The sequence below is a fragment of the Chiloscyllium punctatum genome, chromosome 25 (genome assembly GCF_047496795.1).
Source record: "Chiloscyllium punctatum isolate Juve2018m chromosome 25, sChiPun1.3, whole genome shotgun sequence".
In the NCBI taxonomy this organism is placed as follows: Eukaryota; Metazoa; Chordata; class Chondrichthyes; order Orectolobiformes; family Hemiscylliidae; genus Chiloscyllium; species Chiloscyllium punctatum.
In genome coordinates, this window is record NC_092763.1 from 63,018,843 (window position 1) to 63,045,793 (window position 26,951).

Sequence of the window (26,951 nt, forward strand, 5' to 3'; positions counted from 1 at the left end):
TCTGGGTAATCCAAGATGGAGGTTGGGAAAAAATTTTGGGTGTTTGAGGTGATTTCCTCAAATTCCAGGAGCAACAATTACTGTTTTATATACTCTTGCGTTGTTTTGGAACTTTGGAGGAGGAAAAAGAGTCAAAACAGCAGCACTTTTAAAAGGGAGAAGAACAGACAAAGAAAGCACATGGTGAGGTCAGTGCGAGAGAGAGAAAGCAACCCACATTGCTAACTGATAGGGTTAGCAATTACTGCCTCTGCTGTTGAATTCTTGTATTGCTGGACATCAGAGTGCATCTGGGAAAATTTTAAAAAGTGAAATTCACAACTGATCTTGGAGGAATCTGTGTGGGTGATGTCGCAGCACAGAATCGGATAATTGGATTATAAGCATGGCATTTAAATAAGTCTGCAGCAGTGAGTAGAGTGGGTTCTTTCTTGATTATATGTTGTATTGAGTTCTCTCTCTTGATTAAACATAAAATATAAGCCATAAGTATTAATTTAACCTGGAGCAGTGTTTTGTCGAGGAATAAGACAGTGCTATTTTCTGGGTCTGTTGGTTGAAAGAAGCAAAAATGGCCTTTAGAGTGATCTGCTCTTGTTGGATGTGGGAGTTTAGAGAGAGTTTACAGGTTACTGAGGAGTATATCTGCAATAAATGCCGTTGATTGCGAATCCTATCAGATCGAATGGATTGGTTGTAGAGGCAGAGGAATTTATAAAGGCAAGGGGATGTGATGGATGGCAGTTATAGGAAGGGGGTAAAATCTCAGATACAGTCATATAGATGGGTTAAGTCCAGGAAAAGTCAGGGAGGTAGCAGGTAGTGCAGGAATCTTATGTGGCTATCCCCATTTCAAACATGGTGGGACCCAAGGCGATAGTGAGGGAAGATTTCAATCTGAGACTGGTACAGTTGACAACAAAGGTGAGCCAAACCGAGAACAAAGTCGGACTGATAAATTAAACTGCATTTATTTCAATGAAAGAGGCCTAACATGGAAGGCAGATGAACTCAGGGCATGGTTAAGAACATGGGACTGGGATATTGTAGCAATTACAGAAACATGGCTCAGGGATAGACAGGACTGGCAGCTTAATGTTCCAGGCTACGAATTCTCTAGGAATGATAGAAAGGGAGGCAAGAGAGGAGGGATAGCATTACAGCTGTACTGAGGGAGGATATTCCCGGAAATATATCCAGGGAAGTTATTTGGGTGGAACTGAGAAATAAGAAAGGGATGATTGCATTGTTAGGACTGTATTATAGACCCCGTAATAGTCAGAAATTGAGAAACAAATTTAGAAGGAGATCTCGGTTATCTGTAAGAATAATATGATGGTACTGGTAGGGGATTTTAACTTTCCAAACATAGACTGGGACTGCCTTGTGTTAAGGGTTTAGATGGAGAGGAATTTTTTTGTGTGTACAACAAAATTTTGTGATTCAGTACGTGGATGTACCTACAAGAGATGGTACAAAACTTGACCTACTCTTGGGAAATAAGGCAGGGCAGGAGACTGAGGTTTCAGTGGGGGACCATCGACCATAATTCTATTAGTTTTAAAATAGTGATGGAAAAGGATAGACCAGATCCAAATGTTAAGTCCTAAATTGGAGGAAGGCCGATTTTGATGGTATGAGGCAAGAATTTTCAAAAGCTGATTGGGCGCAGATGTTTGCAGGTAAAGGGACGGCTGGAAAATGGGAAGCCCTCAGAAATGAGATAACTAGAGTCCAGATAACTAGACCCTCTAGTTAGGGTGAAAGAAAAGGCCGGTAGGTATAGGGAATGCTGGATGACTAAAGAAATTGAGGGTTTGGTTAAGAAAAAGAAGGAAGCATATGTAAGATATAGACAGGATAGATCATGTGAATCCTTAGCAGAGTATAAAGGCAGTAAGAATATACTTGAGAGAAATCAGGAGGGCAAAAAGGGGATGAGACAGCTTTCTCGAATAGTTAAGCAGAATCCCAAGGGATTTTACAAATACATTAAGGACAAAAGGGTAACTAGGGAGAGAATAGGGCCCCTCCAAAATCACCAAGGCGGCCTTTTTGTGGAATCGCAGGAGATAAGGGCGATACTAAACAAGTATTTTGCATCAGTATTTAGTGTGGAAAAGGACATGGAAGATGTAGAATGTAGCGAAATAGATGGTGACATGGTGAAAAACATCCATATTCCACAGGAGGAAGTCTTGAAACTCATAGAAGTGGATAAATCCCCAGGATCTGATCTGGTGTACCCTAGAACTCTGTGGGAAACTAGAGAAGTGATTGCTGGGCCTCTTGCTGAGATATTTGTATCATTGGTAGTGACAGGTGAGGTGCCGGAGGACTGGGGGTTGTCTACCGTGCCACTGTTAAAGGTGGTACGGAAAAGCCACGGAATTATAAACCAGTGGGCCTGATGTCTGTGGTGGGCAGGTTGTTGGAGGGAATCCTGAGGGACAGGATGCATATGTATTTGGGAATGCAAGGACTGATTAGGGATAGTCAGCATGGCTTTGTGTGTGGGGAAAGTGTCTCTCAAACTTGATTGTTTTTTTTTTGAAGAAGTAACATGGAGGATTGATGAGGGCAGAGGGGTAGATGTGATCTATATGGACTTCAGTAAGGCAATTGACAAGGTTCCCCATGGGAGACTGATAGCCAGGTTAGATCTCATGGAATACAGGGAGAACTCTCCATTTGGATACAGAACTGGCTCAAAGGTAGAAGACAGAGGGTGGTGGTAGAGGGTTGTTTTCCAGACTGGAGGCCTAAGACCAGTGGAGTGCCACAAGGATTGGTGCTGGGTCCACTACTTTTCGTCATTTATATAAATGATTTGGATGTGAGCATAAGAGATATAGTTAGTAAGTTTGCTGATGACACCAAAATTGGAGGTGTAGGGGACAGTGACGAAGGTTACCCCAGATTACAATGGGATCTTGATCAGATGGGCCAACTGGACTGAGAAATGGCAGATGGAGTTTAATTTAGATAAATGGGAGGTGCTGCATTTTGGGAAAGCAATTCTTAGCAGGACTTATGCATTTCATGGTAAGGTCCTAGGGAGTGTCACTGAACAAAGAGACCTTGGAGTGCAGGTTCATAGCTCCTTGAAAGTGCAGTCGCAGGTAGATAGGATAGTGAAGGTGGTGTTTGGTATGCTTTCCTTAATTGGTCAGAGTATTGAGTACAGGAGTTGGGAGGTCATGTTACGGCTGTACAGGACATTGGTTAGACCACTTTTGGAATATTGCATGCAATTTTGGTCTCTTCCTATCGGAAAGATGTTGTGAAACTTGAAAGGGTTCAAAAAAGATTTACAAGGATGTTGCCGGGTTCAGAGGATTTGAGCTATACAGAGAGATTGAATGTGCTGGGGTGGGAATGTCTGAGGCAGAGGGGTGACCTTATAGAGGTTTATAAAATCATGAGGGATGTGAATAGCGTAAATAGACAAGGTCTTTTTTCTGGGGTGGGGGAGTCCAGAACTAGAGGGCATAGGTTTAGGGTGAGAGGTGAAAGATATAAGAGTCCTAAAGGGCAACTTTTTCACGCAGAGGGTGGTACATGTATGGAATGAGTCCCAAGAGGAAGTGGTGGAGGCTAGTACAGTTGTAACCTTTAAAAGGTGTCTGGATGGGTATATGAATAGGAAGGGTTTGGAGGGATATGGGCCGGGTGCTGGCAGATGGAACTAGATTGGGTTGGGATATCTGGTTGGCATGGGCAAGTTGGACCCAAAGGGTCTGTTTCAGTGAAGTATCATCTGATACTAAAGAAGTGCATGCCCTTTTTTTTTCGTCTCTTTTTGGAGAGCTCAGGAGAGGAGCAATTGTGATAGTGGAACTGAGGGCACAAGCAGTTTTCACCTTTCCACTTGTATCAAATCTGGGCTTTATTTCTGATCAGTTTAGTGGTCTATGTTGCTAATTGCATAAGAATTGAATAAATGTTTCTGTACTGTTTTTAAGCAAAAAGCCATTCTAACATAATATGTCAGGTGTGTATACTTGAGGCCATCACTGTACATCTAGAAAACAGACTTTTCTAATAACTCCATGCAAGTTTTCAAGTTAGCTTTCAGGCCAGAATGCACATGCTCCATGCAAATTGTATTCCCTCCTTTTTTTTAAGGGACTGTTTTTAATCAATCAACTTGCTCATATCTGTTGCATAAGTGACAGTTTTATCAACAAATTGTTTGTACACAAGGCATTTTAAGGCAAGTGAAATACAATTGTTGTTAACATGGTGTACAGATTAAATCATTGAGTTAGTTACTATTACTGACTTTATAATCTCCCCCAAGCAATTCTTTTAAAATTAAACTTTGAGTTAGTGAACTTTATTTATCAAGTACCTTCTCAAAGGTTGCTTTAGTTTTAGCAAATTTATGCATTTTAGCAAATCTTCTGACTGTTAATTGCGTTTTGGTTTTTTTTTCCCCCAGGTAAAGGGAACATAACTGTAATTTCCACTTCATCACATATGGAGGATAAAGAGGTTTGTTCCAGTTTTGCTCTGCCAAAGAAATGCACATAAAAACTTTATTGGGCAAATCTCCCAGCTTCTAGTTGGATTTAAGTTGTCGTTTCATCACTTTCAGATTACTTACCTAGCAAACTTTAGGTACATCCAATTAATCCAAAACTTCATCCTATACTTCTGAATCAAAATGAATGTCAATATAAAATGGTACTTAATTTTATTCCACAGGGTTTTTGTTTTATTTGTGTAGGAATGAATTGAATAATTTTTCTTTTTTTCCACACCGTCTGCAAAGTTCCGGATCATCTGTTGGCATCCTGCTGATAATTTTAGTACTGTCTCTGTGTGCTTTTTACATAGTGTAGTTACTTTGTGGATATTCTCTTTTCAGACAGGTCCTGTGAATTTAATGATTTTGTTTGTTTAGAACTTTTGGTGCCATTTTATTTCAATTAATTAATTTTCTTTTCTCTTGCTCTTTAGCATTCTATTAGCTTCTCCACATCTGTGGTAATAAGACTAAAGTTTTAAGGCACATTTAAGTTCTTGCCCATTTAGTTGACCCTTCTACTTTGTATCTTAAATAGGAAAAGCATAAATTGTGGAAGACAAGATCAATTATTCTTTCCTTAGACTTGCTGTTTAGGACAGAATAGAGGGTTTCCCTGTTTTGTAGAATTGTACTCCTTTGTGGCAAAGATTAAGATGCATCCTACAAAGTTAGACAAACACATGTAATATTTTGAATGTTTTGCAAAAGACTTTCCACCCTATCTGCTCGAAGCAAAACACTCTGCAAGGCTGGGTTTTCAAAATAAAAATCTGACATGTTAGTAAGCAAAATTGAATAAGCTATCTCTATACGTTTTAGCAAAAAGGAGCTCTATCTGAGTAGTAAGGGTTAAGGTTTAAAAGTTGAAATGGTTCCAAGCTTGAAACAGTGATCCCACCCTCCCACCACTGCTACACTCATCTATGGCAGTTGGGGGCAAAGTATTATTTTGGGAGAGTTATTCCTGTTTAATATACGTCCTGTTTTTAAAAATCCATATCAAGTTATACCATTGCAATACAATCTGAGTTTATTGGAATTTTTGGAAGCAATGTTATTCACAATTGATGGAATTCCAATGCAGTGAGCGTTTACAATTTCTATCTGTGCTTTGTTTTCATTTGGGATTCAAAAATTAACTGTGTGGATATTTTGGTGAATAGAGTCATATTGCTTAATTAATAATAGAGATATCAAAGGACACTCATCCATTCACTTCCTTTTCTAAATAGTAACTATGAGAGACTTCATGGTTGGTTTGTGTGCATTCTTGATTTTTGCATTAGGTAGGGTTAAGTGTCAGGAGAATTGTGTGGGGCCAACAGTAATAATTTCATTTGCAAGAAAAATTTAAATTGATTATTGAATGAGCTTGAAAAATCTTAATTCATAAGTACATTTTTTTGTATATCAGTATTTCTGCAATTTTTCAGCAAGACTCAATGTTTGAGAAAATTTATTAATAGCAACTGCTGGCTTAGATAGCCTTAGAAGAGAAAGACATGGGGAATCATAATCTCTGAGAAAAGATGGATGGCCATAATGTGATCTAGAGGATTTAAGATTAGATTAGATTAAATTACTTAGTGTGGAAACAGGCCCTTCGGCCCAATAAGTTCACACCGACCCACCGAAGCGCAACCCACCCATGCCCCTACATTTACCCTTTACCTAACACTGCGGGGGGTTTAGCATGGCCAATTCACCTGACCTGCACATCTTTGGACTGTGGGAGGAAACCGGAGCACCTGGAGGAAACCCACGCAGACACAGGGAGAATGTGCAAACTCCACACAGTCAGTCGCCTGAGGCGGGAGTTGAACCCGGGTCTCTGGTGCTGTGAGGCAGCAGTGCTAACCACTGTGCCACCGTGCCGCCCAAGTAACTAAATATTTCCTATGAATATTGCATTGGTCTCTGTTTTGTTTGTTTCTACCATTTGTAATAAAAATCTTTGAAATGACTCTTGATTGAATTCTAAAAACATTCTTCAGTTTCTTCCCAGAGTTTTGGAATCTCTGTCCCATGAGAGCCCTAACACATTGTATTAAGCAATCCTCACCAGCTCTAATGAACTTTCCTACTCTGTCACGATTGAGAACTTCTCCTGTTTGTGATTGTTAGAAATAAATATTTTTGGATTTTTTTTCTTTAATGGACAGATTAGAAGATTTCTGATGTGTTGTTAGTGTGATAAATTCCATGAAACTTTCTCATCCTTTGTAGGTTATCTAGAATTGATGCCTTATACTTTACATTCTCCAGATGGAGTCTTGTTTCAGCAGAGCAATGCTTTAGCTATCATTAATCCATATTCACTTCTGAGAAGCAGGCTTGTTTTTTTTTTAAAATACTGAATGTTACATTGTTTTTCAAATTTAATTCAATTTAATTTTTTAAAATCCTGCATTTGTTCTTATTAATTACTTTGCAATTAAGCATTTGAAAGCCTAAATTTAGATTTTTTTTTTGTTGTTTAAAGGCCTCCAGTCAAAAATCAAAGTCTTCGGGAGCATCCCGTTCAAGAAGGTTAGTATTTTCGGAGTATAGTGCATAAGGCAGTGTGGTGCCGTTAGTGTTGGGCACCAGGATTAACTCTTTGCATTCCAATAAACCCACAAGCTCAAATCCCTAAGTGCTGTACTACTGTGAAGTGATGCTTTAATCGTGGAATAGTTTTATCACCAGGCTGTTGCTACACGTCTCTTAGTCTTGGGCTGACACAAGCATTTTGAGGGGTCTGTTGCAGAGTGTGATCCTGCATGAACTGTAAAATAGAAAATATTTTGTCATATTTGCTATTTCGAATTGCATTACCTTTAGCCAAATGCTAAAGCCAGAGTGCAAATTGTTTTTTTTTGACAATCTTGGTTACTGAATTGTAATAGTTATTTATGCAAATGTATATATGTAAGAGACATTTGGTTGTATTGTATACGAAAGCAATTTCCTACAAGTCAACGTGGCTAATGTTGCCTCCATAGCCATACTTGTTTCAAGTCAATGATGTTTATTGGACAAGGAATTAAAACCCGAGGTGTTCATTGACAGGTAAAATGTTGGAGGCATTTGTTTTTACCACATGCTGTCTGTGTAACAATAATGCATTGGCACCCTTTGCAGGTCAAGAATCTTTTAGCTACATCCCTAGTTTCTTGTAGTGCTGGTTGTGGACATATTAGATCTGTCCAAAACTCTGCCAGCGTGAGTTATTGTAATTTTCATGATGTTCAACTCTGAACTGAATATAAGATGAATTGGTCAATATATGACAGGGTTGGTAATTGATATGTGCACCAAAGGTGCACTTTGCTGTAGTTTAAATCAGAAATGATCAGGTACTTCAATATTTTTGAAGATTTTTTGGTGATAAGTCACTTTGTCAGATGCATTCATTGAGTCATACAGCCTGGAAACAGACCCTTCGGTCCAACTAGTCCATGCCAACCATGTTCCCAAACTAGTCCCACTTGCCTGCGTTTGGTCCGTATCCCTCCAAACCTTTCCTATTCATGTACTTATCCAAATGCTGTTTAAATGTTGTAACTATACCTACATTCACCAATTTCTGTGTCAGTCCATTCCACATATGAATACCTTTTTTTTTAGAAAAATAAGTTGTCCCTCATGTCATTTTTGAATCTTCCTCCTCTCACCTTTAAAAATACGCCCATGAGTTTTGAGTTCCCCATCCTAGGGAAAAGACCATTGCTATTTGCCTTATCTATGCACTTCGTGGTTTCGTAAACCTCTTATAAGGTCACCCCTCAAGCTCCTATGCTCTAGTGAAAAATGTCCCAGCCCAATGTTCCAGGATACTCTTGGGAAATAAGGCAGGGCAGGTGACTGAGGTGTCAGTGGGGGAGCGCTTTGGCACCAGCGACTATAATTTTATTAGTTTTAAAATAGTGATGGAAAAGGAGAGACTGGATTTAAGACTTGAAGTTCTAAATCGGAGCAAGGCTTAATTTTGATGGTATTAGGCAAGAGCTTTCAAAAGTTGATTGGGGGCAGATGTTCTTATGGCAAGTCTTCAGAAATGAGATAACCGGATAGTATATTCCTGTTAGGGTGAAAGAAATGGCTAGTAGGTGTAGAAAATGCTGGGTGACTAGAGAAATTGAGATCTTGGTTAAGAAAAAGAAGGAAGCATATGTCAGGTATAGACAGGAGAGATAATGAATCCTTAGAAGAATATAAAGGCAGGACGGTAAAGAATAGGGCCTATCAAAGATCAGGGCAGCTTTTGTGTGAAGCCAGGAGATGGAGATGCTAAACGAGGATTTTGCATCAGTGTTTACTGCGAAGGACATGAAAGATACAGAATGTGGGGAAATAGATGGTGACATCTGGAAAAATATCCATAATACAAAGGTGGTGGTGCTGGATGTCTTGAAATGCATAAAAGTGGATAAATCCCCAGGACCTGATCAGGTGTACCCCAGAACTCTGTAGGAAGCTAAGGAAGTGATTGCTAGGCCCCTTGCTGAGATATTTGTATCTTCGATAGTCACAGGTGAAGTGCTGGAAGACTGGAGGTTGGCTAACGTGGTGCCACTGTTTTTAAAAAAGTGGTAAGGACAAGCCAGGGAACTGTAGACATGTGAGCCTGACATTGGTGTGGGCAAGTTGTTGGAGGAAATCCTGAGGGACTGGATATACATGTATTTGGAAAGGCAAAGACTGATTAGGGATAGTCAGCATGGCTTTGTGCATGGGAAATCATGTCTCACAAACTTGATTGAGTTTTTTTGAAGTAGTAACAAAGAGGATTGATGAGACAGAACGGTAGATGTGATCCATGTGGACTTTAATAAGGTGTTTGACAAGGTTCTGCATGATACACTGGTTAGCAAGGTTAGATCTCATGGAATACTGGCTATTTGGATACAGAACTGGCTCGAAGGTAGAAGACAGAGAATGGTGGTGGAGGATTGCTTTTCAGACTGGAGGCCTGAGTGTAGTGGTGTGCCACAAGAACTGGTGCTGGGGTCACTGCTTTTCTTCATTTATGCAAATGATTTGGATGTGAACATAGGTAGTATAGTTAGTAAGTTTACAGATTACTCCAGAATTAGTGGACAGTGAAGAAGGTTACACCAGAGTACAGTGGGATCTTGATCAGATGGGCCAGTGGGCTGAGGAGTGGCAGATGGAGTTTAATTCAGATAAGTGTGAGGTACTGCATTTTAGAAAAGCAACTCTGGGCATGACTTAGACATTTAACAGTAAGGTCCTGGGAAGTGTTGCTGAACAAAGACCTTGGAGTGCAGGTTCATTGTTCCTTGAAAGTAGAGTCACAGGTAGGTAGGGTAGTGAAGAAAGCATTTGGTATGCTTTCCTTTATTGGTCAGAGTATTAAGTACAGGAGTTGGAAGGTCATGCTGAGGCTGTACAGGACATTGGTTAGGCCACTTCTGGAATATTGCATGCAAATCTGGTCTCCTTCCTATCGGAAAGATGTTGTGAAACTTGAAAGGGTTCAGAAAAGATTTACAAGGATGTTGCTAGGGTTGGAGGATTTGAGTTATAGGGAGAGGCTGATCAGGCTGGGTCTGTTTTCATTGGAGCAAAGGAAGCTGAGGGATGGCCTGAAAGAGGTTTATAAAGTCATGAGGGGCATGGATTGGATAAATAAACAAAGTCTCTTCCCTGGGGTGGGGGTAGTCCAGAACTAGAGGGCATAGGTTTAGGGTGAGAGGGGAAAGATATAAAAGAGACCTAAGGGGCAATTTTTTTCACACAGAGGGTGGTGTGTGTATGGAATGAGTTGCTAGAGGAAGTGATGAAGTCTGGTATAATTACGACATTTTAAAAGGCATCTGGATGGCTATATGAATAAGAAGGGTTTTGAGGGATATGGACCAAGTGCTGGCGTATGAGACTAGATTAATTTCAGAGATCTGGTTGACATGGCTGAGTTGGACCAAAGGGTCTGTCTCTGTGCTGTACCTCTCTATGACTCTAACTCAATCTTTCTAATATAAACTTTGCATTCCTAGCAAAATCCTGGTAAGCCTTTCCTGAACCTTTTCCAATTTACTAATGTCCTTTCTATAGCAGCGCAACCAAAATTGTACACAGTACTCCAGAAATGGCCTCACCAACATCTCGTACAACCACAACATGATATCCCAACTCCTATACTCAAACGTCCGAGCAATGAAGGCAAGCATGTTAATCGCCGCCATAATTGCCTGTATATCTTTGCAAATTTCAAAGCATTAGGTACCCGTTTTACTTAGTGCCTTATCATTAACTGTATAAGTCCTACCCTTATGATAATCCTGATGACGAGCTAATACTCAAAACATCAACTCTCCTGCTCCTCAAATGTTGCCTGACCTCTTGTGCTTTTCCAGTGCCACACCTTTTGACTTGGCTAATTCTTGGCCTTGTTTTACTAAACTGATTCAACTATATGTTGATGAGTAACTTGGTTGCATAGCACTTGTATGCCCCTGACACTTAGTCACGGGGATAGTGGAAGACTCCTTGACCCAGGAAACTACTTTTGCTCATAATTTCAATAATTCTGGCAATTGATAGATCAGAATTTTTCTCTCCCTTTTCCTTGCATCTTTTACACTAGTCTTTTCCATATTACTTTTAATTCTGAGGGCATTGATTCTTTCTTTGAATTTTGGTATCTTTTGATACCTGGTAGCATTGGCCATTCACCATATGAGCCAAGTGGTGAAGACTGATTGAGAGATCTATATTGACCAGTAAGGTAGAATTCTCACCTTTGCCTTCTGAGTTCGTTGATTATGGATATGGTGGTGATGGGATAATTTGAATAATTCCTTGAATACAGAGAGAAAATCTTATGTCTGAGTGGATGTTAGGGATAAGATCTAGTTTAGTTTTGATTGTTCCTCTGGCTTTCCGCCTACCAGCACTTGCTATTTGGGTTCATGTATGAACATTGCCACTTAGATCCAAACGAATCTGGATTTTGTAAACCTCTGCTGTCACAATTAGTTGGGTCTCACCAGTGTGGAAAGAATAAAACTACATTTGGTATTCAGTGGGTGGAAGGTATCAATATGCAAATCTATTTGGGAAAAGTCTGCTAAAGAATACTGTTAATGGCATTGAGTAACACTGCTGGAACTACCCCACCTAATATCTCTGATCCAGAGTTGAATCTGGGATTTTCTTGATTTTGGCAATTTAGCTGCTGTTTGGTTTATCCAGCTAAACCACTGAAGCATTGGCAGAGTTTCTTTTGATATAGAAATAATTTAGCATCTGGTGTGACATTTCAGGGTGTTCATGTGAAGGGGCTAATGTTTGACAAAAAAACTTTCTAGATCGACCTCTGCTTGTTTAAGAGTATCTGAGTAGCTGTTGACTCTACCTCTGTTCAAAACTTTTTGGCTGACTGTTAGTCTTCACATGCTTTTAATTAAGGTCCTTAGAAGGTTAATTGTAAAGTATGTTCTTGAGGGCTCATATATTGGGTTTTGTAACGTATAACTTTTCTGTTTTTGAAAACTGATCAGGAATGGAGCATAGAGAAGAGCTGTTGGAAAGGGGATCCAGCTCAAATGTGTTATCTGCATGGACAGCCTACCAGCATCAATATATGGCATTGGAGCTTATCTGTCAGTATTAAGAAAGTTGTCTTCAAGAGAATTTCCCCACAATTTAATCATTTGACCTTTGGTCTGTCTTGCTTCATTGGGCATTTTCTACTGAACATTAGAGCTTAAAGTTGAGCCCTGTCTCAATTTTTAAAAGCTAGTTGAGAAGTTCATCCTAAGGATGATCTTATTTTTCTTTTGTTTTCCTGTACATTGTTTTTAAGTTATTCCCTCTCAGACTCTGAAAACTTTTTTTATATAACATACATCGTTGTTTCTTGACTTTTTGGGTTAATTTTACCTCTTAATTCACTTGCTGCCTTTAGTGATTGCAGACTGCATCAGAACTTTTCACTTATGAACCTAGATCACAGTATGAGCAGCTACTTTGATACTTAGCATTGCTTTCTTTTACTTTTAGTGCCCTGTCTTCTGAACCCTTCCTAATCCCATTTCCCATTTTATCATCAATATTAAAATTGATTGGAGAAATGATAGAATGCAGCACACAAGCAAAAGTGTTTGATGAGTAATTGGTATGGCTGCATATTGCATCTTGAAGAAAAGTCTTATCCCCCAAATGTATTCTTTCCTGAATACATTTGGGGGATAAAAAACACATTTAATGTTCCTACATTCTTGTTCATATCATAAAAATAAAGCTGGTTTCCAGCTTAGCAACTTTGAAATTCTGTATAGTACAATAGATTTTGGAATATATGATCATTCACCATTTGGGCTACTGTTTATAAAGATAATGAAATTAAATTTTTGATGTTCTGGGAATTTTTTAGGCTTTACAATGTCTTATTCTATGTGCAATTTATTTTATTGTCACATTTGGATGATGCCACCTAAGGTCACATGGTTACACTGGATACTTGATATTTTAAATGGAATGGTCAGTGACTTTGTCCATTCCCTTTCCACGTGGTGAATCTTGTTAAACTTAGCAAATTTCAGCTGTCCACATTTTGCTAATTTCACGGTTTGTGGTCAATTGATAAAGTGCAAAGAAGGTGCCATTTTTCTAATGGGGGGGGGGGGGAAGGCCAATTGCGTTTGCATCAAGGATACTAATGAACACTAAGTATTATGCATAGCAAGGATTGAGCATAGTGTTTGGCATTGAGAATTTCACTGTTTCCTTTACAGCAGGCACTGTGCTCCTCATAGACCACAGAACTCTTACTTCCATTTTTGGACAGTATATGGGGGTACTATCAATGGCAGCAGCATGCTTGCAGAGTTGGGAACTGACCAATTCATATGCAGTCAAATACCACTGTTAGAGAAGTATGGCAATACAGCTGCCCTGTCAAGGCTGCCACTACCAGGGAATAAAGTTGTCCCCAGCTCAAACCTCAAAATTACATATTTCGCCCAGGAAGATAAAGTATTGATGTCAGCAGATCGGGTGCAGAACGTAACTCTGAACCACCTAGCTTTGAGTCGAATGGTGAACTTAATCCTGAGGGAGAAGCAGTAATGGGACAGTCCGGAATTACGTCCTTACCTGTCTGGGAAGTGGGAGTTCTGTGTTGGAGCATTGTTTACTGTGGGGAATGAGTGTTGTTATTCCTCCCCCCATTTACAGGAAAGTTGCTGGAACAAGGGCACCCCAATATGGTGTGAATGAAGGAGACAGCCAGGAGATATTTTCGGTGGCCAAATGTGAACTTTCAGGTTGAGGAGAAAGTGGGATCATGTGAAACACTCACTTTGGTAAGAAAGATGCTGCCATTATTGCTCCATTACCCATGGGGATAACCTTAAACACAGTGGCAACGGATTCATATCTATTTCACAGGACTGGTAGAGAGACAGAAGCTACAAGTGATCGTGGATGCCCATTCCAAGTGGCCCAAGTTGATGGTCTTTAAGTTGATCTTGGCGGAAGCAATAATAGACTGAGTGGATGAAATATTTGCCAGGCTTTGGAGCCCCAAACAAGTTGTGTGACAATGGTTCAGTTTGTTGTGCAAGAGTTTGAGGACTACCTGGAAAATCACCTGAGTCAAACGTGCATTTACCCTGAGGCAAAGGGCCAGTTGGAAAGATTTGTGCAAATCCTGAAGCAGACTTTCAAGGCTTCAGAAGGTGAAGGGTTGCTAGGACATTGAATTAAGTTTCTCAGCATGTACAGGACCAAACCACATTCAATGACTGACTGAATGTATCCTTAATACTCAACTGCCAGCTGAGAACCATGTCTAACTTATTGCAGCTGGAAGAGACCAAAGAGGTGATAGTGAAATCAAGAATGACAAATGGTCAGAAAGGTGAGAACTGCAAGTTTGAGGATATTCCAGAGAGTGGAGAATGTGCTAGCCTGGAATTATATATCTGGGGATAAATGGATCCCGGTGGTGGTGGTGGCTCAAACAGGATCATTGTCACATATAGTATAAACTTGGGATGAGCTAGTTTGGAGGGGAGGCATTCAGGCAAGCTTGTCACCATCCCTCACCAACAGGGGGATATCCCTCTGAATACTGAATTGTTCCATTTGAAACAAGGGGTGTCAACTGAGCCATGTGTCCCCGAGCCAGAGTTGCTTATAACCAGGGAGGAGACAACAGTGTTACACAGCAACAAGAGTGGACCAGAGAGGGACGTATCTGCAGAGCAGCAGGGGCTTCCAGAAGGCTGGAAGACTGAACTAGATGAGATTCCTGATACGAGGAGATGGTCGTCAAGGAATTGCTATATCCGAAACTCCTCATATCAACGTAGTCTACGGACAGAATAGCTTGTGTGTGTCTGGGTGCGGGCAGCAGGGGGAGGGGATCACTTTTCAAAGATTGCCATGTTTTTGTAAGTAATCCTGATTATGTACATATGCTGGCTACAATGCCTGTATCATTTATAATTTTATATGTTTATTAATGGAAGCTTTCAAAATAAAGGGGAAAGAAAGGTGGTGTTTATGTAGTTGGAGGTGCAGTCCTTTTAAAAGAGCTGGTCAGGTGCTGGAGGGGAAGAGCTTGATGACCGTCCAGAACCGGTCAATACAGGTGTAAGCAATGTCAATAAAGTCATCTTATACAAATTTACCATTGGTCTATCATGTGTATAATTCCTGGTTCCAAAGGAAGTACCAATCTAACTGTTGACCCATGTTTTTCCCTCAAAATTCATGCTGGCTACTTTCCTTGATCTAGCCAATGCCTTTCTTGTGAAGATTTATCATGTTCTGCAAAATTAAATTTCTTGCTCACAACTGAAGTTAACTAGCCTATGGTCTTATCCTCTCTTTAAACAATACATTAGCAGTCCTTCTACAATATGGTCAGAGCCTCTGCTGTTTCATTTCTTTTAACAACCTTAGTTATGTATTATCTGGGTATTCTGATTATACAAAATTTGAAAGAGACAAAAAAAACTGAGTACTACTTCATTTCAAATGTTCACCTCCTCTATTTGTTTTGAATTCCCTTCTTCCTTTGATATGTTGTCATTTGCATAACTTTAAATTGGCAAGTACTGAAACTCAGAGAGTCGTATAATATAATGCTTAAACTAACATAACTTTCACTTAAAGTGCTTTAGTTTCACTTTGTTCTCAATTGAGGCAGTCATACTAATAAAGAACTAGTTTCTTGTGCCATTTTTAATTTTATAACAAAGTAGCATAGACAAGAAACACTCCATCCCAATATTTTTGAGCACTTGAGTGACAGACGAATGCAAATGCTGAACTGATCCTTAGAATGGAGAGCTGTTAACTATTCTTAATGTCAGAAGTTCTAACAGTATACATAGCCTCCAAAATTAGATGAGGCAAGACTTGATAATTAGGGAACTTACATGCAACCTTATTGAAATAAACTGTGGTAGGAGTCTATCTCACAACATTAGTGTTTTAATAAACTTTGTTCGGTGGGCGGCACAGTGGTTAGCACTGCTGCTTCACAGCGCCAGGGACCCAGGTTCAGTTCCCACCTCAGGCGACTACTGTGTGGAGTTTGCACGTTCTCCCTGTGTCTGCGTGGGTTTCCTCCAGGTGCTCTGGTTTCCTCCTACAGTCCAAAGATGTGCATGATAGGGAGATTGGCCATGCTAAATAGCCCATAGTGTTAGGCACATTAGTCAGCGGTAAAAGTAGGGGAATGGGTCTGGGTGGGTTGCTCTTCGGAGGGTCGGTGTGGACTTTTTGGGCCGAAGGACCCGTTTCCACACTGTAACTAATCTAATCTAAAAAAAACAATTTAGCACTGTCTGGCATTACTTTTAATTGATAAGATAGAGAGTCATAGAGACCTATAGCACGCATACAGGTCCTTTGACCCAAACTGATCCATGCTGACCAAACCACTGTAAACCCATTTCCCTCCACTTGGCCCATATACTTCTAAACCATACCTGTCCATGTATTTATCCAAATGCCGTTTAAATGTTAATGTGCCTGCCTCGACCACTTCTGCTGGCAGCTCATTCCATGTACGTATCATCCTGTTTTTAAAAAAGTTGTCTGTCAGGCTTCCTTTTATTCTTTCCCCTCTAACCTTCAATTGATGCCCTCTTGTCCTTGATTCCCCAATCCTGGGGAAAAAGTGAGTGCAATCATCCTATTCATGCCTCTCGTGATCTTGCTTCTTTAAGATTCCCCCCTCAGTCTTCTATGCTTTAAAGAAAAAGTCTGAGCCTGTCCAACCTCTCCATGTAACTCAGACCATTGAGTCCTGGCAACATCCTTGTAAATGTCTTCTGTACTCTTTCGAGTTTAATAACTTCCTGACAAAAACAATATTCCCAGTGCAGCCTCACCAATGTCCTGGACAACTGCAGCATAACTGCAATCTAACCTTCCAGAGCCACCTTGTGGAACCTTATCAAGGAACTTACTGAAATCTATATAAGACTGAGTCTACCACCCTGCCCTTGTCAACCTTCCTGATCACTTCATCAAAGAGCGCGCTCTCCTTAAGTAACTTACCTACCGCAGATGTCAGGCTTACTGGTCTTTAGTTCCCAGCATTTTCCTTGCAGCCCTCCTTAAATAATGACACAGCTTTTGCTACCCTCCAGTCATCTGGGGCCTCACACGTGGCTAACAGTGACTATGATGCCCTCATTTAATTCATTGAGTTAAATTTTAAGATGTTCGAGGATCGAGCACAGGTTTCTGTGGATGCATAATGTCCTGCTAATCTGAAGAAGCCTAATTTTGTTTTCTGTTAGGCTACCAGTCTTCCACCTTGCCAGGATGTTATCCCCCATACTGTGACCTTTTTATTTGGCACATTGTATTTTATGTAAAACCTAATTAGATGTCTTCTGGAAATTTAATTTGATGTTCTCCTTAACTTAAAGTAATAGATTTATACAGCACAGAAACAAACCCTTCAGTCCAGGTCTTCCATGCTGACCAGACATCCTAAATTAAGCTAGTCCCATTTGCCTGCATTTGGCCCATAATCCCCAAGCCCTTCCTAACCATGTACTCATCCAGGTGCCTTTTTAGATGCTGTAATTATATCAGCTTCCTCCACTTTGTCTGGCAGCTCATTCCATACAAGCACAACCCTCTGCATGAAAATGTTGCCCCTTGGGTCTCATTTAAATCTTTCTCCTCTCAACACCTATGTGTTTGGGATTTGGACTACTTGATCCTGGGAAAAAGACTTTGGCTAATCCCTCTATTTGTGGTCCTCATTATTTTTTAAGCCTCTAAGGTCACTCTTCAGCCTCTGTCACTCTAGGGAAAACAGCCTCAGCCTATTCAGCCTCTCACTATAGCTCAAATACTCCAACTGTGGCAACATCCTTGTAAATCTTCTCTGAACCCTTTCAAGTTTCACAATATCTTTCCTCAAGCAGGGAGACCAGAATTGAATGCAGTATTCCGAAAGTGGCCTAACTAATATCTTCTACAAACATAACATGACATGCCAACTCCAATAGTCATTGCACTGACCAATAAAGGTAAATGTACCAAACTCCTCCTCTGCTACCCTATCTACCTCCAACTTCACTTTGAAGGAACTATAAACTTGTAGCCCCCCCAAGGTCTCTCTTGTTTGGTAACACAGCCCATGACCTTACCATTAAGTGTATAAGTCCTGTGCTGATTTGCATTTCCAAAATACAGAACCTCACATCTAAATTAAACTCTCATCTGCCACTCCTCAACCCATTGGCCCATCTGATCAAAGTCCTGTTGCACTCTGAGGTAACATTCTTCACTGTCCACTTCGCCACTTTTGGTGTTATCTGCAAACTTACGAGCCATACTTCCTATGGTCACCTCCAAATAAATTGCTCTAAATGACAAAAAGCAGTGGATCCAGCACTGATCCTGGCAGCACATGGCTGGTCACTGGCCTTAGGGTTGGTGCTCCCCTTAAAATTTTTCTCAAAAATTGAGAAATACTGGTTCTAAATATTCTGAAATATCCCTTTTAAATAGTGAATTTTGAGAGGACGTAGCTCAGGCTGAGATTCTGGAAGTAGGTTTGCTTGCTGAGCTGGAAGGTTCATTTCCAGGCACTTTATCACCCTACTAGGTAATATCTTCAGTGGGCCTCAGGTGAAGCACTGCTGATAAGTCCTGTTTTCTAGTTAATATGTTTGGGTTTCTTTGGGTTGGTGATGTCATTTCCTGTGGCGAAGTCACTTCGTGGTCCAGTTGGAATTATCATGCGTGTCTTTAGCTCGTCCTAGGATGGATGTGTTGTCCCAGTCAAAGTGGTGCCCTTCCTCATCCGTTTGTAAGGATACTAGTGTGAGAGGGTCATGTCTTTTTGTGGTTATTTGGTGACCCTCTCTCGCTAGTATCCTTACATATGGATGAGGAAGGACAGCACATCCATCCTGGACAAGCCAAACAAAGACATGCGTGAGAATTCTTAGAAGCATGGCATTCTAACCAGAACTCTACCAACAAACACCGAGTTAGAGCCCATCTACCACTCTGAGAAAAAGAACAGGAAGTGACTTTGGCATAGGGGATGACATCACCAACCCAAAGAAACCCAAGCAGATAACTAGAAAGCAGGACTTACCAGTAATGCTTCGCCTGAGGCCCACTGAAGATAATTACTGAGTAGGGTGATGAAACGTCTGGAAATAAACCTTCCAGCTCAGCCAGCAAACTTACATCCCTTTAAGCATGTGCTATTGCCCCTCTCTTGATCTATCTCCTAAAATAATATCAAGTTCACTTTAGCTAACTTGGCTTTCCTGTCATGTAGTTGTCCATTAAGATGCCCATTTTAGACCCCCACTTTCGAACTGGGTGCAAGATATAATCATATTGTGATTACTGCTACCTAGAGATGCCTTTACTCTTGAGATCCTTAATTAATTCTGTTGTATTAGGCAGTAGCAAGTCTGGTCTGTGATCAGCTTCAGAGTGTGCTGCTCTGTGAACAATTTCAAAAGCATTCTATGAGCAATTCATCGAGGTTAATATTATGAATCTGATGTTGCCTGTTTTGATGTAGGTTACAAATATTCATTAATGAAATTCCTTTTATTGCAACTGCCAAATATTTTTGCTTGTTTATTGCACCCCTCCCTCTCCCTGGAGCTCTTCTCTGGTTCCAATGCCCCCTTTTCAAGCAGGAATACAACACTAACAGTTAGACGGAAAATCATCTATTATTAAACACCAAGCAAATTTGAACATTCTGACATACTGGGCAAAACTTTAAAAAAGGCTATGAAATTAAACACCTATCAGGCCTAATGTGATCTTTGAGTGTGGTGCTTTTCTGCAAGTTTCATGATAGTGTCCAAAATAGAGAATGATAATCGAAGGTCACCTCTTGTTGCGATATCATTTCTGTTCTTGGATTTTGACAAGGAAACTACCTTGCAGAATCCATTCTCAACCAATTATGTTGATGGAAAGGTAATAAAACTATTTTGGCTTTCTCCCTCCTGTAAATTTATTCAGCAGATCACTCCTGATCCAAAAATCATCTTGAAGCTGACTGAAACGATGATGTGCGGTTATGTCGCTCTGGCAATCAATCATCTTCTCTTGAATTTCTGCCTCAATGTGGGTTGTGTTTCAAATGGATTCAAAATTCAATCTGGGATAGAGTTTTAAGAAGTCATTAAATCTTTCTTGCATATCCTTGTGTATCTGCTTTAAATATTTCACATAAACAGTGAGGTCATTGTCCTTCAGTTCCTCTGTGTTTGTCTTCAGATTTGGAAATTGTAAAAATTCTTGACGTCCCATATTGTGCCAATAGACTTCAAGTTTCTTAAGGAAAGAAACAATGGCTTCCTTACAATCTGAGTTTATTGTTTTTGCCCTGTAAGGTCTTAATTAAATTTCAGAAAGATATCTGCCAGATAAAATATGTCCGCCTTAGCATCCAATGAGTCTTTCTCCATGCTCTTTATCAGACGTGAAGGAAACTGTGGCATCCCAGAGTGTAACAAAACGTTGAAGATAGTTTCCCTTGGAAAACCACCTCACCTCTATGCAGCAGCGGCATCTGGAAGTTGTCTTCATTTTCTTCACATTGCTGCAGGAAAGGCAATCCTGAAGAGCATGGGATTTGATGAAGTTTACAGTCTTTATGACAACTGAAAGCAAAAGATGGAGACATCCTCAAGTTTTTTAGCTGTTAATTGCTCCCTGTAAATGACACCATGAATAGTAAAGACAAAAAGTATAACAAGGAATCCTCTGTATTCACCAACCACAGCAACAGCACCATCAATTGCACAAGCAATCATATTCTCCATTGTTCTCACTTATGTAACTTCTGACTTCTTCAAAAATAGTTCCTCAGTATCCGTTCTAATCCTCCTGGGAAACAACATCTCTTCCATTAGTTTGTTTCTGTTCTAGAATCTCTCAAGCCATGATAAGAGTGCCGTTATCTTCTAATTGTAAAGAGAATTTCTTGGATTGTATTGAACTGACAGACCCCTCTTCAATGTTCCATGCCATTTCATCGATTCTTCTGGCAACAGTAGAATTACTGAATGGAATTGCCTGAGTTGCGTCTTTGGCACTCAACTTCATGACATGAGATATTATTATGGACACTGAAAGCAGGATAAGCGACTCACCAGTGTTGAGAGAACTTCCAGTTTTAGCAATCAGTTTACTAATTTTGGGTAATGTAACAAGACCCTCCAATTTCTGTGATGTTTGAGTAAGCGTTTGTTTCAGCATTGGCCTTCTCTTCGAGATAATGTTAAGGTTTATCCTCCTCATCTTGGTGCGAGATAGCCAAATGTTTTCTTCAATTTGCTTGGCCTCGTGCTTTCATTTAACAATGTAGCCATGCTGTCCAAACATGTGGCCAAAGATGGGTTTTGCAGAGATGCGATGAAACCATATGATAAGTATTCCACTGGATACTACTGATGGTTTTTTTTCGCCAGCGAATTCATGGGTAGAATTATTTCTGAAAATAATAAAAATAATCATGAAGCACTTCTTAGGAGGAAAATAATGAACTCGGATAAAAAAGGCCTAACAAGAGACACTGTTATTTGGATAGTGAAGTATGGCGATAATGGATGAGAGATTGAATGCGTTGACCCGGTGTAGTCTGATTTGAGACTGACTTGAAGTGAGGCTGTGTGGGAGGAGCTTAAGCCATTAATTTACCAGGTGTGTCTATTTCAAAGTGTGTTGGAAAGATATTGTAAGTACGAGGGAAACTATTGAAGGTTGTTGCTTGGGTATTTCATTGGTTCAGTTACTAGGGCCCCCATAAACCCTGGGGGTTCCCCTTCTCTCAGTTTTCAGTCTGTGGCCCCTGTTGAGAATGGTTGCTGTAGCTCACTCCCAATAGTGATTTCTTTGATCAACCATTACTCAGCTCCCTCAAACCTATTCAACATTCTGATCTTCTGAATCAAGGTCAGCTCTAACAATGCAACAATACTTTGATTAGGAGTCCCACCCCTCTGCCTTTACCTAGCTTTTTTTTAATCAATGTTTACATCCCAATATTTGGACGCCAATCCTCCTCATTCAGCACCACCACCACCCCCACCCCCTGCCTTAAGTTTGAAGCCCTCTTATTTTCCTAGTTTTGCAGTTTGCAAAAACACCAATCCATTGCTGCTCTGGTATAGACCATCCCATTGGTATAGATTGTACTCCCCCAGTACTGATACCAGTGTCTCCCAAACTGGTCTTTGAATTATGATAAGTCAGTTTTCACCTGAATTAATTTAAAAGGACCTATTCCACGTATACAGTGGATATTACCTGGAATTTAGAAAGTTAAGATGGTATAACTTAATTGAGGTTTCTAAGCTATGAAAGAGCACCAATATGGTTGATACATAGAGAGATCTTCTTGCTTGTTGGGATTTCTGGAACCTGGGAGATGTAGTCTAATAATCAGGGCTTGACATTTTTGGTGCAAAATTGGCAAACTGTCCACGTGCTGAGGGTGGTAGAACTTTGAACACTCTCCTGCAAGTACCAGTTGAAATGCGATGCTTTGTTAAATTTAAAACTGACTTTTTTAACTGACTCATCAGGAGATCAATAGCAAAGCTGGGTATGTGTAGTTCACAGAATACCTAGATTTTATTCAGTGGCATCAGACTTGAATGCACATTACCGTTCTTGAGTTCTTTTATTCCTAAACCCCTTGTGTTAAGGCAGGAAACATCAGCCAAGGTTTTTACTTCTAAGACCATTCAGCCCATCAACACTTCTCCACCATTCAATGGCTGATCTGGTGATCCTTAACTCTAGTTTCATGCCTTTTCCCCATAACTCAGTTTCCTCACTGATTAAAAATCTATCTCAACCTTGAATATGCTTAATTGCCTAACGTCTATAGCCGTCTGCGATAAAGAATTTAACAAAATCAAAACCTCTGAAAGAAGAAATTCCTCTTCATTTCTGCCTTAAATTGGCGACCCCTTCTGAGATTATCCCTTTTGGCCCTGGTATCTCCCACAAGGGGTAACAGTCTCTTCTCATTTACCATGTCAAGCCCCCCCCCCCCCCCAAGAAGCTTGTGTTCCAAAAAAGATTGCCTATCATTGTTAATTGCAACAAATTCAGGTCCAACTACTCAAACTCTTTGAAAATTGTTTGTTGATACCTTCATCTCTGTTGTGAAGAGATTTAGCTTAAATGTGATGCACTCCATGATATACTAAGTTTATTCAAGAATAGCCACTTAACCTGAAGAGCTGTTGTCATCTGTAAAGGCATGATCCAGCAATTTAGCATCAACAAGAGTGTTGGGAAGAAAATGTTGAATGGAGACAAGAGGAATTACTAAACTAAGTGTTCAAGGTTGCTGGTAGTTTAACTTGTTCATAAAAGGTAGAACACTCTGCCTATTTGAAACAAAATAATGTAATGCCAAAATGTAATATGATGCATGATGGTATATTGCTGATTACAATCAAAAGTTTACAAATCTTGAATGTAATTTAATTGGGTTTTATTAGGAAGCCCTCCTTTGTGACAAAACATGTTATATCAGATGATGAAACGTCAAATGAGAATACCTCAGACGGTGAAAAATTGACTTCAAAGACTGAGGATACAAATGACTTGGATGTGAATAGTCTGCCTAAAGGTAGGTCAAGTGAAGGGTTGTAATTCTGCAGGTTTCTTTTAAATGTTTGGAAAATCTGCCATATGTAGATCTGCATTTTTGTAATTGATTATAAACGTGACCTGATTTTTAAAATAACTTCAGTTAGAAAGGCCTTCATAAAATGTGAATGCAATAAGTAAAGAATAGCTGGCTCTGAAAGTCTTAAAACACTGCAAGTGTATTGTTGTCTGCTGTTTAGGATACTGTAAGAAATAATGTAATGCTAATTGTGTTGCAACTATCACATGAGAATAATTAAAATTACTCTGAAGACAAATTCATATATTTTTTTGTGCACAAATGTTCTTTGACGAACTGCTTATTCTGTTCTAGTGCGCATGGTTTCTGTGAATTAAAATGTGCTTTGGAGTAGTGGAATACAATTTCACTCTGATGAATCAAGACAGAATGGGGATATATAAACCAAGCTTTATTTTTGCAGAAAGCAAACATGAAGCAGGTAGTCTGTTGTTTGTACCTAATATGTGACTGTACGGAGCTGGTTCAATGTAGTACAAATATTTCACTAAGTAATTGGCTTCTTCTTCAGACTTGGGGAAAAAAATGGCCATTTGGCCCATCAAATCCACTCTGCCATTCAGTGAGATCATGGTTGATCTGGTAATCATGAACTCCACTTTACTGTCTTTACCCCCAAAACCCCTGGTTCCCTTAATGATTCTAAATTTATTTCTCAACTTAGAATATGCATAATGACCCATTATCTATAGCTCTGTGTGGTAAAGAATTCTGTGGATTCGCAACCCTCTGAAAAAGTTCCACCTCCTATTTATCTGACATGGGCGAATTGTCGCTCTCAGATTATGCCTCCTGATCCCAGGCACTTCCACAAAGGGAAATAGCCTCTCCATGTCCACCTGTCAAGTATCTGAAGAATCTTTTTATGTTTCAATAAGGTGTCCTTTTATTCTCCTAAGCATTAATAAGTACAAGTCCAAGTTACTGAACATCCCATTGAGCTTTCTTCCATAACTGGTACCAAGCTAGTGAACATTCTTTGAAATGCCACCAATGCCAGTATATCTTAATTAAGTGGACCAGAACTGATTACAGTATTCTGATTGTTGTCTGACCAATGCCTTGTATATTTTTACAATACTCTCCAATTTTTATAGTTCATTTCCTTTGAAATAAAAAGCCAACATTTGCCTTCGCTATTACCCACTGAACTTGGATGCTAACTTTTAATGGTTCATGCCAATGACCCCCAAATCCCTCTATGCTGCGTAATTTTCTTGATAGGTATATAATATTTTAAAAAAACTCTTCATTCTGCCAAAGTACATGACCTCATATTCAGTCAGCTAAGGTTTTGACTACTTGCTTCACCTACCGATATCCCCTATAGACTTAGTCATTCTCGTAAATTCCCTTTACACCTGTTTTTGTCATCTGTAAAGGTGGTAGTACATTCACTTTCCTTACCTAACTCATTAATGTATGCCAATAATTGTGGCCCCAACATTAATCCTAGGGAGATTCTGAGATATAGGTCACCATCCTGAAAATGTCCCCTCTGTCTTAACTACTTTGTATTAGTTAGCTAATCTAATATCCATATTAATGTACTTTCAACACCATGGGCTCTTACATTAAGTAATTTGGATGTGATACCTTTTATTGCATGGCTTTTTTGGAAATCCAAATATATCACATCGACTGATTTCCCTTTATCTGCCTTGTGTGTTTTTTTACCCCTTTAAAGAATTGTAATACATTTGTCAGGCATGGCATCCCCTTGATGAAGTCATGCAGACTCTGCTTGATTGCATTATAGTTTTCTGTTTCTCCTTTTTCAGTAGATTTTGCACTTGTTATAAACCTTTTAGTGTATATCCTATAATTTCAAAGCCCTTTTCACCTTTTAGGCACAATAGTGGTACAGCCTGAACCAGCATGGAATGAAGACAAAGATAACTTTAGAGGCCCTGAATTTAGAAGCAGAAATCCTAAAAACAAAATGGAAACGACAAAAAAACGTGGAGGTAAGTATATTGCTGAGCATTTGTAACTGACCAGCTCCTCCGACATTGTAAGATTGCTCTCCGCAGTTAACTAGTTGCATTTGTTAGTCATAACGACAGGTACTGTGCTGAAGAGGGCATGATTTTAATTGATTATTTTTCCTAATTGTGCACCTGTAAAATGTACTGTAACAAATAAATGGAAGATGATCGTACAGGTTTGGATGTGAACAAGAATGTGAGAACTGTAAAGTCAGCCTTTCAGGCCAATTCTATATTTTATCTCCCTCCATTGTAATAACCAGCAAAAATCTATCAACCTCAGATCTAAAATTTATTAATTAAGCTAGCTGCTAGTCTTTTTTCTTTGTAGGAAAGATTTCAATAACTTATGTTGAAGAAGTATGTTCTAACTTTTGAGAGGCTGATACTGATTTTAAGATTTCATCTCCTTGTTCTATGCTCTACTATCAGTGGAAAAGGTCTCTGACTTGATTTTTTTAAAATCCAAGATCCAAACACCTCAATCAAGTCGCCCCTAATCTTCCTTATTCTGAGCCATGCAACTCTGGTGTATATAATCCATCAGTCTCCTGAGGCCAAGTGTACCCTTTCTCAGATGGAATGTATGGAATCCAGACATGCTTTAATTTCTACTTTATGCAGAGAACTTTGCTCTCCAATATATTCCAGTCCTCTAGTTATAAAGGCTAAAATTTAATTAGTTTCTTGGATTTATTTTTGTTCCTGATTTAGTGATTTACTTTAGTGATTTGTGTACATGGATCTCTAAGTGTTTTTGAACTACCAGTGTCCCTAGATTTGCACCATTTTAAATATTATTTAGATCAGGTGAGGATAGGCCCAAGCATGCGGATTTCACCCTTCTCTCGTTTCCCTTAGTCATTAAAGAAATTCAGATCTACTTCATTTTGTTTCATACCTGTCTATTTTGTTTGAACTTCAGGATGAAGCTAATACTGTGAGGACATAAAAGAAGGAAGACTTATCACATCCTAATTTTTAAATATTCTTCATACGTCATTGATAACTTGGAACCCTTGAAAAAGCTTTGCATCAAAGATTTTGCAATTTAATTGGGTTTAAAATTTGCCTTGTGATACGAATAGTTTTACCTATTGAAGTTCTGTGTAGTTTGTAAATTCAGTATTAAGTCACTTTGATTTTGTTTGGGTTTGACTCAGGAGTAGATTTCTTACATCTGAATCACAGGATTGCAGGATAAATCTCTATTTACAGTTTGAACACATTCTAAAATGGCACTCAC

At 39.5% G+C, this 26,951-nt stretch overlaps 1 protein-coding gene across 7 annotated transcripts in view; it reads left to right on the forward strand.

The window, feature by feature from the left end:
* Positions 1-26,951, forward strand: part of atrx (ATRX chromatin remodeler) — a 245,380-nt gene that overhangs the window by 60,788 nt on the left and 157,641 nt on the right. For 5 of the 7 annotated variants that reach the window (XM_072595413.1, XM_072595410.1, XM_072595412.1 and 2 more), the window contains 4 exons: positions 4,445-4,497; positions 7,017-7,063; positions 23,527-23,657; positions 25,568-25,684. In XM_072595413.1, the coding sequence (XP_072451514.1) occupies positions 4,483-4,497; positions 7,017-7,063; positions 23,527-23,657; positions 25,568-25,684 (310 nt within the window). In that variant the 5' untranslated portion in view covers positions 4,445-4,482. Of the gene's footprint in view, positions 1-4,444; positions 4,498-4,546; positions 4,624-7,016; positions 7,064-23,526; positions 23,658-25,567; positions 25,685-26,951 lie in introns of those variants that run through there. The other 2 variants (XM_072595415.1, XM_072595416.1) reach the window with 2 other exon arrangements.